Genomic DNA, 16,411 nt, shown 5'->3' with positions numbered 1-16,411 from the left:
ACATAATAAATTGTATACATTTAATGGGTCATTGTTGTTGTTATTGGAAACAGAAACATTCTAGATTTCTAACATTGTTACATGACTCATATAAATCCAATTCCAGGTAGCACACATAGCCTCGGTGGCGCAGTAGGCAGCGCGTAAGTCTCATAATCTTAAGGTCGTGAGTTCGAGCCTCACCCGGGGCATTCGTTTTTTGTAAAATTGTATTGAAATAAATTTTAATAAATAAATATTTTTAGTGTGTAAGGCTACTTTTGAATGAGAGTGTATTAAAATAAGAGAATATACACAAAATTGCTGAAATAACGATTGATTTCTAACAGTGATGTTGATATTTGTTTGGTGTTCTTCTAAAAGGAGATGCTTCTAAAGGAGTTACTTAAATATGATTTGTTCTCAGATTAGGGACGTGTTGTGTACTTTAGGTGTTTGTTATTAAGGAAATTATGTAGGAAGATTACAGGGGATGTGTATGATATATCTGTCATATGTTACAATTCAATTTATATACGTACATACCTCTTCACTGTGCTGGAAAATAACTCGCATATCTTAAAATGTGTAATATTTATTTCAGATTCATTCAGTGTTGTTTCTTTTTCTTCATTTAAATATAAAACTAACTCATTTCTTAATAGGATGACCAGATCGTATATTCAATTCAATTTTTTCGGTAGATTTGTTGTCTTTTCTTAATTCGGTATCTTATTTTAAGCTAAATATTAATATATGTAGTTGCTCTAAGCAGGCAAGATCTTCTTCCAATAACATAATATATCGATCGCATGGCTTGTATGGTTGCGAATTGGAATTATTTACCCATACGTTGTATGGACCATTCCTGCTGGCATAATGGACAACGATTGTTTTGTTTTACCCAGAGGGACATACAACAATGATGGAAAGAGTGATTACATTCACCCCATACCACAACACAATCCTGGCGACCCAAGACATCACGTTTGTTTTCCGCTTGACAACGTAAGCAGGCATCTGAAATGGGAAAACAAAAATAAACGAAAAAAATATTAAAATATTTTTCCACAGAAAAAATCTCTTGTCAATACTTTAATTATATTCAATTAGTAGTACAAATCTAAATATTTTGTCATATTCCAAGTTTCAAGAAATTCCTCCCCTGTTGCAAAATTTGCCATTTGATGGCTAGTTTTTACATGTAAATGATTTTCTTAGAGCTCAGAAAGAGTCCAACGTCAATCAGCGTCGACATTGAACTTCAATTCACATTTCAATCTTAGGTTCCTGATTTGTTGACATAGTTACAATAGTACGTTTTGTATAAACGAATATATTGCTTGGTATACTCGTATATCGAAACTAGCGAAGAAGGGGAAATTTGAAATGATGAACTTTATTGATCGCGAATTTTTGCGGGTTGTCATTTCAACTAAACACTTTATTTGAAAATTATTCAAATTCATAGTATTTTACACGATTAGGCATAGCTCCCATATAACGGTACCGCATAATTTTCGATATTTTGCGGTTCTTGAGCGCGTTTTTCAGCCGAATTCGCTGATATTTGGTTTATTGAGTTCTAAATGCCTCCACAAAAAATATGAATGAATATAGGCCCACTTTTTCTGGTAGCCCCCATATAAAGGAACCTCCCACCGAACCTTTCCACCGAATTGGCTGTAATATAGTATTTTGAGTTCTTAATAAGTACCAAATCTCTCCACAAAAAAATTATGAATATAGGTCAATTTTTTCGGATAGCCCCAAATAGGGGTACCCCCAATTTTCGGTATTTTGGGGGTTTTGATCGTATTTTTCCACCGAATTGGCTGTAATTTCGTATTTTGAGATCTTAGTAGGTACAAAATCTCCACAAACAATTATGAATACAGGTCAATTTTTTTGGATAGCCCCCATATAAGGGTACCTCATAATTTCCAGTATTTTGGGGGTTTTTATCGTATTTTACCACTGAATTGGCTGTAATTTAGTATTTTGAGATATTAATAGGTATCAAATCTCTCCACAAAAAATTATGAATATAGGTCAATATTTTCGGATAGCCCCCATATAAGGGTACCCCCAATTTTCGGTATTTTGGGGTTATTGAGCGCGTTTTTCAACCGAATTTTGTAGTCGTATATGGGAACAAATCTCCCCACCAAAATTATTAATATTCGCCCCCCTTTTTGGGGTAGTCCCCATATAACCCCCTTTTTTATATTAAAATAGTTATGTAATTTGTTCCGCGTTTCGGGTTTGATTCTAAGACTCTGTTGTAATCATTTCACCTGCGGAGGATATCGATATAAGAAACTAGAACGTAGGGTTCGATAATGAACTATAGGTGAACTATAACCCGCATTTAGGCCTGGATGAAATCACAATTTTCTGAAACAAATTTGGTCCAAAGAAACATGGGGTCTAGAACTAATATTTCGATGAGGCACATTTTCACCGTGTCAAAGTGTATACACCCTCATTAGCCATAAGGCTGAGGGTAGTACCCAAGGATATATCAATACGGTTTAAAAAGTCCCTAAATATGTGCGCTACACCAAATCATGGACCAATATATCCCATTGTTGGTTCCAAACATACTGGTAGTAGTAACAGTATATGTGTAGAATTTCAAAGATCAATCTAAAACGTTGCTACCTCTATCGCGATTTCAACAGACGAACAAGGTTAAGTGGACATAGAATTTTATTCTCCGGTGTATATTTCAAGGTGTTGCGATCGGAATGACAAATTTATTATACACTCCATCTTATGGTGAAAGGTATAATTATACCAATTTAATTCTAAAAGCCCCATCATGCCCATGTTGATGATGTGTCAGGATGGAAAATTCTGTTAGGTTCAATTTTTGAGTATAGGTATTCGACTGCTCTCATTTCAGGCCAAAAACTGCAAACTAATTTCTATTATGCCCTTACACGCCCATTCAAAAATATTTGATTCTATACCCACATTCTTTCGAACTTCACTCTAATGAATTCATGTAATTCGAAGAATATTTCATAGAAGAATGTATATATTTATATGTATGTATATATATCTACAAATTCTAGAGTAAATTTAGCGACAATTTCTTTTTGCGAAATCCACAGTGGCCAAGAGCCAATTGCAAGTGTTTGGCCCCCTTTGGCTAGGTGGTGACGCAAATACTACAAATGCATACATAGCATTGAATATTTGTTGTTGTTTTTTGTTTTTGCTATTTTGGTATGTAATATATTTTATCATCCATCATCACATGATGGCAATGATGACTGTTGTTTCTTACAGATCGCCTGTAATTGATAGAGGCGGCGCCCCACCACCCTCAATGTGGTTCCGACTTGTTGTCGTTCCGACTTGATCATTTGGGGGTAAATAAGAAACACACCTCCCTATGTTGATGAAATACTTGTGAATATTTTGTTGTATGCATATTACAATTGTTGTTGTTATTGTATCAATTTAACAAATTTAAAAGACGACGATGACAATAAATGAAATAAGAAAATAAAAATGTAAATAGAAAGAAAATTAAATTGATTGAAACTTTTTGAAAACATTTCATTTAAATCACTGGGTGGGTAAACGGCGGACGGTTTGGGCTTTGGGAAACGTGCATATTTACACGTTTGTTGGCTAAAAGCAAAATTCTGAGGCGGGTGACTTTCAAAGAAGAAGCAGAAAAAATAATAAAAAACAAACCGGAGAGCAATGGTCGCATGGAGGACAGCTGGTGGAGGAGGAAAGGAATAATATTTTTCTTTGCATTCATTAATGGATATGCCATTTCACGGACTTGCTGTAAAAAAAAAAAGCAAACGTCCACAAAAACAAATTATCAAAACACTTTTCACTTTGGCCATTCATATTTTGCCAAAATAATAAAAACAAAATACACGAATGTGTGCCTACTAAAATTTCAATGAAGACAAGTTGTTATGTTTTTTTGATGGAATAGAGCTGGGCTTAACTTGAGCCAAACGGATCGGTTGTTCGGTCAGTGACTCAGCCAGCACCAATCGTCCAGTCCACCGCCGCCATCACCGGTCGATCGTTCACATTAATCATATTTCCCAATTCCCAAATTCTAAGAATTTTACCACGATAATGCTTACGCGTGTTTTGTTCGAAAAGCGTTTAACAAGGTGTATGCGTTTTTTTTTCACAAAACACAACACATCAAGTGTTAATTTCTTTTGTTTGTCCGTCCGTCTGTCGTCCGTTCGATCTATTTGTGGGAACGATTTAAGCGGTAAATGCGGTGGCGGCTTTTATGCAAGCAATTTGCAAATAAGTGGGGTTTTAATTTTCGAAATAAAACAACAACACAGTAAAATGTTGTTCTGACCGTTGTCACGTCCGTTGTTATTTTCATTTACAGAATAAAATGCATACGCAAAATTGATCAAATTCAAATTGATTCATTCTTTTGGTATTGCAAATGTCAATTACATATATCATACTAGAAAAATATATATATAGCTCACTCCCTCACATTTTGTGGGTAGAATCAAGCAAGGAAAAATGTTTACCTATGGATCTACTTGGAATTAGATTCTGAATAGATTTACGAATATTTTTCCGATCTATGAAATAACCCTGTTTTGCGTTTAGATGCAGTATATAGTTTTCAAAATTTTTTTTCGTTAACATCGAATAGTCGGTTTGCAAGTAATTATAAAATTCATTTTTAGCACAATTTCGACCATTTTATGGGGGAGGTACTAGAAGGAGTGGTCCGATATTCCCCATCTTCGAACTTAAACTAAGTTTGGAAGAAATATTAAGATTTGCAAAGTTTGGATGAAATTGATTATTCCTTCAAGAGTTATCGTGCGAACCAGCCAGCCAAACAGACGGACAACGGACGGCGGGCATGTGTAAATCGACTCTAAATGTTCTGAAACGGATTTGGTCCAAAGAAACCAATATTTCGACATTTTCACTGTATCAAAGTGTATATACCCTCATTAGCCATAAGGCTGAGGGTATAAAAATGGGAGTGAACCTTTATAAGGGATGTGTCATACATCTATATTTTCTGCAAATATTGTTTTCTCCTTAAAATCTTAAAAATACCGAAAATGACGCGCGATGTTTATATGGGGATATGACAAAACATGACCCTATATTGAATAATTTGTAGGAAAAGTTTCTAAAAATTGGGTGTATACATACGATGACCTTACTAAAACATGACCTATATTTATTTCTACAAGAAGCATGAGTGCCAAATTACAACGAATTATGTAGGGAGATGCGCTTAAAAACCGTTTATGGAGGCTATACCAAAACATAATCGATATATTCAATTTTAAATATCAAACATTCTCTTGTATGTACAAGATTCCGATCAGTAATATAATAATGATTAATAAAACAATTTTGCACATTTTTTGATGATTTTATAGAACTTAATAAAATATAATTCAAATATAACATTTTACCGCTAAAAAACTTCTTCATTGAACTAAATTGCGGAAATATTTTGTTCATATCCCCTGTATAAAAAAATCATCATTTACTTTGCTTTCAATTGATAAAATCGCAATGCGTACTGAACAATTCAATTGTTTGCGCTTTTTATGAATATTTTTAATTTTTCCAATTTTTTATTCAAAAGACAACGTGCGGCTCGTGTCGTAAGCAATGGTCGGTGGTTTCGTCGGTGGTCGAACGACGTTACATATTCAATTTCTTTTTTAGTTCTGTCAACAAATTACTTGTAATTGAAATTCAATCAAAAAACATTATTGGAACGAATTTAATTGCATGCTGAGATGAAATATTGCGTCATATGACTGCCATTTTTGTTTTAGTTTTGAGTGAGTTTGCTCTTGACATGACACAGAATATACACTCGGATGAAGTCAATGTAACCATTTGCAAATTTGTTACTTTTCAATGACAATTTTATTATTTATTTGTTTACTTTTTGTATTTATTGACTGTGGTCAATAAACCCATTTGTAATAATTGAAAATATAATAAAATAATAAAAAAAAAATAGAAAAAAAAACTTCCCATACCGGGAATCGAACCCGGGCCTTCTGGGTGAAAGCCAGATATCCTAGCCACTAGACCATATGGGATATATTAAAACCGTTTGCAATACCATATCACATGCTACACATGAGAATGGTTCCGTATTTATTAGAAATACATATTCTAAAATTTAAACAAAAAATGTACGCACTCATTGGTTGGGGCTTTATTTACAAACCACCAGCAACAACCACATTGGACATCACATTATGCCATGTCTCATCGCTTGTATAAATACACTCACTCGCATATTTACCCACCAGTACAAAAACACACAATCACATTTTCATATTCACACGACACAAAAAGATTGTATGATGAAATAAAAGATGATTTGTGGGCCATACGACTTTAGCGCCAAGTCTTATTCGGAACCCGTTGCTGTTTCATGTGCCGATGTGATTATACTTGGTCGGTCGTTCGTTGGCCCCTTTGCCAGCCTCTGACATGGAAGCATATTCAGCAGCCAAGAAGCATCGCCATACCAATTCAAGTCAAACAAGTTCGCCAGTAGAGAGCACAGTTAGAGTTACGTGACGTCATGCACGGGGGCTTGTCTTCCAATATTTGGTTTTGTTTTTGCTTTGGTATCAAGACTGGTGAGGGAAGTGTGCCGAAAGTAGATAATCACTTGAATAACGTCACGAGCATGTCAGCCAGCCAGCAAGCAAACATCAAGAGTACCAGCAAATAGCCAACCAATTTTTACCAATAACAACAACAACATTTCGATATTAAAGAGCATCGGCAATTAATAGTATGTGCATGACGACGGCTTGCATGGGTGTTTGTTGGTGTTGTTAATGGAACAACAGAGTATGTTGTTGTTGTTTCATTGCGATCGTTTTATATTTTTGGAAACTGGTTAATGATGAATGATGATAGTCTCTCGCATGATGTATGTACTCGAATATATTTCGTCTTTGTTACAGTGTTGGTCAAATGTTGGCACAGAAAATTCAAAGAAGGTCAGTTTGAAGTCTTCAATATATAAAGCATCTGTTCAAGTTATTATAGGCCTCCAAAATGAGATGGAGTGTCGAACCTCCATAATTGGAACTAGCATTATCACGAAAAAAACTTTGAGTTATGAAGTACATTTTTCGGAGGCCCAATTTTTCAAGTTAAGTGACTGTAATTCGAATTTCTTGTAAATAAATTTCACTGTAGAGCCATGTTTTGGCTGAACCCCCTTAAAAATGTCTCCCTTACCCGTAGGTTTGCTGAAGGTCCTGGGAATATTTTTAAACATATGTTGAAATGATTTGCCATTCCTATTTTTTATGTTTAAACAAATTTTTGAAGAGATTGTTCAATGTAGGTCCATGTTTTGTCATATACCCCTTCAAAAATTCTCGCCCTATATTCGGCATATAGACAGTTCTAAACCAATTACCCAAGCTGAGACTACTTGTAACTTGGTATTTCATTTTTTCATTGGATGAAAATCAGCCTGAGGGACATAATTCTTTATGGTATTGTTAATGTTCCTCTCATGTGTGTAGGTTATGAACAATTTACATACATTCCTACTACTCCTAGTAATTTTGGTATTGAAAATGGGATATATCGGTACACATATAGTTCCTATATAGCGGTAAACCCAATATTCGGTATATTGAGGATTTTGCGAACGTTGTTCAACCGAATTTGTTGTAATTTGGGAGGAAAATCTTTTTACGAAATCCATGAATATTGCTGCAATTTTTAGGTAAGCCGCAAATCAAACGGTCCCTCAAATGTCAATATTTTGGACACATTCGTCAACCAAATTGGCTGCAATTTTATATTCAGATTCTCAATCAAAAATGTTTAATATATATCGAAGTTTCCCCCATTATAAGGTTTCCAGCCGAATTGCCTGTAATTTTATATTTTGGCTTCTCACTGTGTAGACAATTTTTTACCCCCGATTTTTAATTTTTTGAGGATCTTGAACACGGGTTTTTAAAACCGATTTGACTGTCATTTGATATTTAGGTTTCATACCATTTAGACAACCTTCCTACCAAAAATGATCGATATGAGTCTATATTCAGTTATAGCCTCCATACGTCGGTACCCTAATATTATTGTATTTGGAAGATTTCGAACAGTGTGTTTCATCCAAATTATCTGTAACTTTTTTTACATTTTTACATTTTTACACCAACAATTATCAATATTGGTCTAAATTCGAGGTATTATAATAGTTTAGATTTCCCATTTTTTAGGTAGGTTAGGTTCGAAAAATGTGTAGCCCTATTTTTCTATATAATGATGCCTTTGGAAAATGTTGCTACCAAAAGTATTTCATGCTCCATATTGTTTACGAAATATCCTTGTCGGAAAATGTCAATTTTTATATATTCCTTATACAAAAATGCCAAAATCACTCACTTAAATGTATTATAGCTCCATGTGAGGTTAAAAATTATTATAATTAACTGTCAGTATAAGAATGTTTGTGGGTAGATCGAAATTTATGCCCTCTTCCCTTCCATTGTATTCAATTTATTCTTGATGAAATTTACCTCTTCAGATGATGAGCAAAAGTATGTGAAATACTTTTGCTCGCCACTGTACATATTTTTGATATGTATTTGTATGTGTATATGTGTGCATTCTTTAAACAAACATCTTCTTTTGGCCCTTTCGCTTTATTCTGGTTTCCAATTCTCTTTCCTATTGCATGTTATTTGTGTGTGTAATGAAGAGGCCTCAAATATTGTTTAATGAATGGAAAATTTCCAAAATTATTAACAACAACAATAGCTTATGGAAAATTTATTGCATAACATCAATTGATCTTTTTTCTAGAAAATCGAATAAAACAAAATATGAATTTACAAAAATATTTAACTTTACATCCATGAATCATAACTATAATATTAAAATGCATTGCTTCTATGGAACTATTTCTTGGAAGGGCCAACTTTAAGCATTACAAAGAAATTTGCATCTGATGACTCAAATAGCTCTTAAATAATATACATTTGTTGTAATAGGTATATGAAGCATTTTGTTTAACAAATTAAAAATAAATTCTGGGAAAAATATCTTAACGAAAATATAGAGTTTCAAAAGTATAAACTGTTCTTGATACCAAAGGCTTTATCTAATATGTGTAACGAATATCCTGTTAAAATTTCGCCCATCTCATTTTAAATAAAAATGTATTATATTTAAAAATTTTAAATTCCTTTCCCATAAATTATCCATCAACAATTCTTTACAGACATAATTTGACACGTATTTGCATTTGTAAATTAAATATGCCATCCGCTAAACCCTTACTCAAGTTCCCTGAGAAAAAAAAACTATTAGAAATCTCAACAGAATCAGACGTTTTTATGACATTTTGCATTCCCAGCTATTTAAATGTTTATTTTATTAACATTGATTTGTGGAATTTTTATTTGATGTTATTTGCAAAATGCGTCTTTATAGAAAATAAAAATTACAAAAAAAAAAATGACGCAATAGTGGCTTATTTTAATGGACAGTTTGAAGGCTATAAGGGTTTTGAATTTAAAACATTGTGATACATTCAAGTGTTATAAGTACCAAAGCAAAATATTTTATTGAAAGAAAAACATCTTACAAATATTAAAAAAACGGTTGCAATTTGAAATTTGATTTCAATGACGACGATCTAAACATTAAAGAAAAATAAATTGTCAAAGAGTTTACTAATGCTATTGGCATATCATTCGGCTCATACAAAGAACATTTTACAGGTCTTTTAGGCATGAAACCTGCGGAAGCGAAGAATATTCCAAAATTGCGACTTTTTAAGCAAAAACAAGACAAACAAACAAAACAAACAGCGACAATCCTTATTACAAAAGTTCATAGCTGGGAATGAATCATGGGTGTATGTCTATGACATTGAAACCAAAGCCCAATCTTCCCAATGGAATCTTACAGAAGAGCCTATACCGAAAATATCACGTCAATTTCGTCAAATTGAGTCAATTTCTACAAGGTCAATAAATAATACTACCTTGAACTTATGCGACGTTTACGTGAAGCAGTTCATCAGAATCGCACAGACTTGTGGGAAAATCAACAATGGATTTTGCACAATGATAACAGCTTTTGTTTCGATGATCGAAACAGGATTGAAATGATGCTGACATAAGGGAAATTACTTTAAAAGTATAGGAACAAATTAAAATATTGTTTTTATTTTATCAGAACTCGTATTTTGGACCCATATGAAGCCCACTGCATATTTAGTATTTATACGGGTTTAGCCGCCATTTTTTCATTCCCTAATATGCATTAAAAAAACACTCTTTAAAAGAGAATTTAATTTTTAGGGTAGCTCCTTATTTAATCGGTCCCTCCAAATGTTGATATTTGGAACACATTCTTTAACCAAAGTAGCTGCAATCTTATATTTTAGATTCTCATTGGATAAAATATTTCCCAATTAAAAAGCTTCCCTCGATGTTTTTACATAGGCCCCATTCAGTGGTCCCCTTTATGTTAGGGTCCCTATTCCAGTTTTTAACTATGAGTGGCTGTAATTTGGTATTTAATTTTCATAGAGCATTAATAACCGACATACAGACAATTTACTTACTTTTATGACAATTTGCCGACATATTTTAAATATGCATGGAGGTTAAAAAAGTTCGGTTCATAGGAACTTAACGCCGTTTTTACTTGTTCTGATTCACCCGAAAGATGAGTTGATGGGGCCGTTTTGAATCGTTTGAATCTCTGATCTAAGACTGATGAATAGGAACCTTAAAAATGTAGCTATTTCGAGGATTTACAAACATAATACAGAACTGAATCCCCCTCCGACATAGAGCGACAGTTATAAAAACGTTATTTTCGACTTTCACATTTTTTTCTATTTGTATACGGTGTTAATAAAAATACCTTTAGATTTTTTTTAATACTTTAATTTGTTTACATCGGGAGTAATTTAAAATAATTTATTATTAAATAGTAAATATTACATAATTTAAAATCTCGTTTACAAAGATCAATCATATTCTCCCCTCCCATCCTCCAACAATTCCAGTAGCTTTAAATTAGGAAAATAAATTACAAATTGTAAATTTATTGCCCAGTTATAGTCATACATTACCCACATTTTCTGCGGATGTGCATCTGTGTTTGTGTATTTTGTAAGGCGAAAAAAGACGTAATTTGAAGTACATACAAATTGTTGTTGTTGTTGGGTTTTTAAAATTCAATTATTTAACCAGATAGTCAGTCAGTCATTGATATATTGACTTTTTTGAAAAATAAATTTGAAATTGAAATAACACTTGAATCTATTCATTCACATATATAGATATATTTATATATATATACAGTGGCGGCCATACAATTAGAAACGATGACTTCAAATTTGCATTTCTGTGCACAACTTTCCTATAAAGTGTCTCTCTCTTTTGTAAGTCCCGTTATGTTCGCACTGCAGTTCAATATGTTGTTGTAAGTGTAAATATAAATAAACGCGTGCACCAGTTTGCAACAATAGCTAAGTTTTTGCAACACGTGTGTTTGAAGGGTGGTCATATAATTAGAAACGCATTCATAATTTGTGAAAATTGTTTTCGCTTTCAAAGTAAGTTAATTTTTTTTAGTTTTTAAATAAAATTTAACTAATTTATGAAATAATTCAGCATAAATATGGGGAAAAAAAAGTCATGCACTCCAGCACTTCGAGAGTTGATTGTACGATGCTATTATGAAGAAAATCAGTCGATGTCTGCCATAGCGAATAGATTTTGCTGTTCAAAAAAGATGGTTTTTGGAGCAATACAATGTTTTCGAAATACAGAAAGTTATGAGAACCCTGAAAGAATTCCAAAGCCAAGAAAAACTACTCAACACGATGATAGAGTTATTTGTAGAACCAGTAAAGTCAATCCATTTTTGACCTCTGCGGAAATAAATGCTATCGTAACTCCACAAATTACGCAGAATATTTCATCTAGAACTATCCGACGTAGATTAAGAGAAGCTGGTCTTCATGGATGCATTGCACGAAAAAAACCACACGTTTCCAGCAAAAATATTAAGAAACGCTTACAGTTTGCAAAAGAGCATCTGAAGAAACCCCTTAATTTTTGGAAAAAAATTCTTTGGAGCGACGAATCGAAGTTTAATTTGTTCGGATCAGATGGAAAATGTTATGTTAGACGGCCGCTTAACAAATCTTTGGATCCTAGATACACCATCAAGACGATTAAACACGGCGGCGGAAATGTGATGGTATGGGGAGCCTTCAGTTGGTATGGTGTTGGTCCCATATACCGCATAGATGGTCGAATGGACCAGCATCAATATAAAAATATATTGAAGAATGTAATGGAACCGTACTCGTTCGAAAATATGCCCGTTACATACGTTTTTCAACAGGATAACGATCCTAAGCATACTTCCCGAGTTGTGAAGCAATGGTTTATGGATACGAATACCGCGGTTTTGTCTTGGCCACCACAAAGTCCGGACCTAAACCCAATCGAAAACCTATGGGGAGATGTCGAAAGAATGTTAAAACCGAAGACTCCAAAAAATAATGAAGAGCACTTTCGAAATATAAAAGAAGTTTGGGAGTCGATACCAACTTCACGCTGCCGGTCTTTGGTTGAAAGTTTGCCACGGAGATTGTCCGATGTGATAAAAAATAAAGGTTACCCAACGAAGTATTAAGCTTAGTTTTAAGTAATTTTGTATTATTTTAATTTTATCTTATTACATTTTCGGTCAAATTTGGAATAAAGTTTATTTTTTGTTATCGTTTCTAATTATATGACCAGTGAATTTTTGGGTTCAATGAGAAAATGTAGTTCGGCCTGTTCAGGAATAAGTCTAAGTTTGAAAGTTAACCCAGATGATATAGTACGAAACGCGATTTATAATATTTGGTGTATACTTGCTTAATTTTTATTATATGGGAGTCGTGGTGCTATAAAAACCCGATGTAAAAGCAGCGTTTCTAATTCAATGACCACCACTGTATATATGTTAATGTACAATATATTGAGTTTCAGTTAAGCCCTAGATTCCGATAGCTTCACCCAATCGAGGCATGTTAATTGCATACACATATGAAGTGACACACCTATACTAAATTTTGAGTTTGTATTGGTAATAGACAACAGTATATGGCTAGAGGTATTGTGACTGACGGAATATAGTGGGTGAAATTCTTAAAAACAAAATGTGTGAGGGGCTTTATATTCAAGGACGTGGTCAGGACAATAGCTGCTTGAAGAACTTAATTTTATAAGTTGAATATTATATACCCCATATGCCATGAATGGAAACGTCCAGAAAATCGCCAGGAGAAATAGCAAAGTAAAAACCCTCAGATTAGAATATTGGATATCAGAGCTATACCCAATGGATCAATATTGATAACACTGTGCAACACAAAAAATAATTACCGGGAAATTACAACAGATTATGAAGACACGTGTACCGCCGTTTTAAAAGTTTACGTCGGGGTAACCTCAAAAGGGGGGCAATATTCAAGAATTTTGATAATTTTCGATTTCTTGAAATCCTTGCATTTTAGATATATAGTTACTTCGGCATTAATACTGATAGAATATCGAGGAATATTTTGGTACACAACGTTAACTATCAACCGACTCATTGAAGGGGTCTTTTCAGTCCCCTTTTTCCAGCCCCGTTTCATTCAAAACGGGACTAAAGGTGCTCAGAATATTCTACAGAAATGTTCTCCATAATGTTTTACTCTAAGTCTCAGAATAGACTCTCAAAAATCAGTCTAAACGTCAAAAATTTTTTAGCTGGATACTGTAACCATTTAACTGTTCTGCCGCCACAACACTGACTCTTAGCCATAATTTTTTCTATAAAACGACTTGGTACTTTTACTGCATAGCTAAGGCACAAGGTAAACAAAGAGAATACGTTGCCTATTTTTTTTTTTGCTCTAGAAGTGTTTAGAATAAATTTTAAAATATTTAGTGGGGATTAAAAATGAACGTAACAACAACAACCAAACACATTACATTATTCACCTTAAATTGCAAACAACAACAAAAACAACGACGACCAAAATGAAAACAGCACCAAGTTAAATAGAAAAGTCAGCCATATAACGAATGTGCAATGTGGGCCCACCGATCGCGATCATGTTGTAAAACAAAATTATCTCTACAAAAAAATAAAAAATAATAATAACAATAAACGTTAACACAACAACAATGACAATAATAATAACAATGGTAATAACGCGATTGTCATTATCGCTAACGCCGGCAATGTCATTGTTAAATCTGCCATCATTATGACCAGTCGCAACTTCCTATTTTAGTTTGATATTTGTGGGACAGACTGGAGCTTTCAGTCATGAAAAGGGAGGGATCAGAGGGTAGGTTTTGTTTTACAATAACTAGGCTAATTTATTTTTAACAGTTATTTAATGTCAATGCATTTTTCATTGGGCTACAACAGTGTTTGTGTTATGGATGTTATAGTTTCAGGAATGATGATTTTTGTTTATAAGATATCTGATAAAAAATTAACCCTTTTAAACCTTTATTTACATTTTTATTGTCCCCTTGAAAGCAATACCCCTTAGATAAAATACACTTATGCTATCGATTTGATCAATCATCAAAACACTTTTGAAACGCGTTTTTGGTATAGTTTCGATTTTTTGTTTATCTCCTCAATCCGGTATATCCATTTGGTTAATTGGGCTTTGGTTTCAATGTCATAGCTATACCCATGAGCGATGTCCATGCCATTTTTCGCTGCTGCAAAGATGCCGAACAATTAAGGGACGCATTTTTCTCAAAGCAGTGTTTTTACGAATCCAATCGGTTCCAAATTTTGACACGTTTCTCTGGAAGTGTGTAGCTATCGTATGATAAAGCCAATCGGTGAAGAACTTCCATGTTTTGAATTAAGTTTGTGATCAAAAATAGGCGAATTTCCAAAAGCATTTTTTCAAAGGTCCCCCATTTTGTTAATTTTAAAGTGAAGTCAGTAATCCTATTTAATACGATAGCCAGACATGTACCCTCTAACACCGTTGCAATTTTTGGATTCCGATGTTCCAGTGAGGAGTTATCATGCCCGCCATCAAAAATAAGGACTTTTCTGTAATCCCATAAAACAATAACAAAAAAGTTTTGTAAATTATTTTTCTTTTTCTTTAAATCTTAAAATATATCTTCAAAGTTACAAACCTTAACCATTGCTACCCAAAATATCAAATTACTCGCAATTCTGTAGAAAAACGTTCCAAAATACCGAATATTTGGTTACCGTTACATCCTAGCTCAATCTTAGATATTGCGAGCTCTATCGGGATTTCAAAATACAGGCCTGGCTAAATCATTTTTTTTATTGTGGTCAAGAAATTATGGGGTACCCTGTTAACATTTCGAGGTTTCTTAATATACATTGCACTTCTTACTTCTTCATATAGTGATCTAAAATTTTTAATTTCCTTTCCATTTCCCTAGAGAGATTAAAGTTTGATATCTTTTCTCGAGTCTTCCAACACAAAATCTGAGACATTTTACAAAATGATCTGATCTGATGTCATTTTTGCAATTCAATATCGAAAATATTAACAAGACTCACTTTCTATAAATGTTCTGTTATTTACCCAACAACACACAAAACACATTATATTACATTTACAATACATTTTATATAACAACAACACCTCATTCTGTGGTATGGCTAGGAATACAAATGAATTTAAAGCTGGAGAACAATAGCAGCAAGCAAAAGAATACTGATTTTTTTCTGAGGTGACAATAATTTGATATGAAATTAAATGATATGTGAAACCAATCACATGTGTCCCATTGCACTACATCGGTACAAAAATGGGGATTATTTGCACTTAGTTAGGCGACATTAGACAGAGACTTAGGGTACGTGGGAGGTTTTTTAAATGTGATAAGATAATTTGTTTTGAGAATGTTAAGGTAAGTTTATTAGATCGGAAAAAGTACCGGACGCATATTGGAAAAAAGGTTGAAATTGCTATAAAGCAACAAATATCGCGAAAATTACCCGTAGAAATAATCCCCATCAGGTATAATTTAACATTTTGGATCGATGTAGTCTATCTTAGAACTTGACCAGCTTGTCAGACCATACATGTATACTTTATAAGATAATAAGAAGTCGTAAGTGATTATTCGAGGATATGTAAGAAATTAAAAAATGAATATTTTGACAGAGTCCCCACTTGCAGGTCATGCCAAGTTTCAATATGCTAAAAGCCTTTGGTTAACGTTTCCAACCTGATTTTCTGGAATTGTTTTTTCTTTTAATTTTCTCAGAGGATACAGAAATCTATTGACAGCAATATAGATTTCATAGCCCTCTTATAAACCTGCCAGCGAATTTTAATTTTCACTGTGGAAGT

The 16,411-nt window shown here is 33.5% G+C and overlaps 1 protein-coding gene and 1 non-coding gene across 2 annotated transcripts in view; one reads left to right on the top strand and one right to left on the bottom strand.

The window, feature by feature from the left end:
* Window positions 1–118: 118 nt before the first annotated feature.
* On the top strand, window positions 119–191 carry Trnam-cau (transfer RNA methionine (anticodon CAU)). Its single transcript has one exon. It is a non-coding gene; the product is annotated as a tRNA-Met (tRNA).
* A 623-nt stretch (window positions 192–814) lies between these two features.
* Window positions 815–16,411, bottom strand: part of LOC133335501 (RING-box protein 2) — a 36,601-nt gene continuing 21,004 nt past the window's right edge. Inside the window, exon 2 of the mRNA XM_061543776.1 lies at window positions 815–999. Within this exon, the coding sequence (XP_061399760.1) occupies window positions 818–999 (182 nt within the window). The 3' untranslated portion in view covers window positions 815–817. The remainder of the gene's footprint in view (window positions 1,000–16,411) is intronic.

This window comes from Musca vetustissima, unplaced genomic scaffold, assembly GCF_032173495.1.
Source record: "Musca vetustissima isolate MV318-11 ecotype Yass unplaced genomic scaffold, APGP_CSIRO_Mvet_v1 utg9639, whole genome shotgun sequence".
NCBI classification, from domain to species: Eukaryota; Metazoa; Arthropoda; class Insecta; order Diptera; family Muscidae; genus Musca; species Musca vetustissima.
Note: the sequence above shows the minus strand (reverse complement) of the source record. Positions and strands in the feature narration are given on the sequence as shown.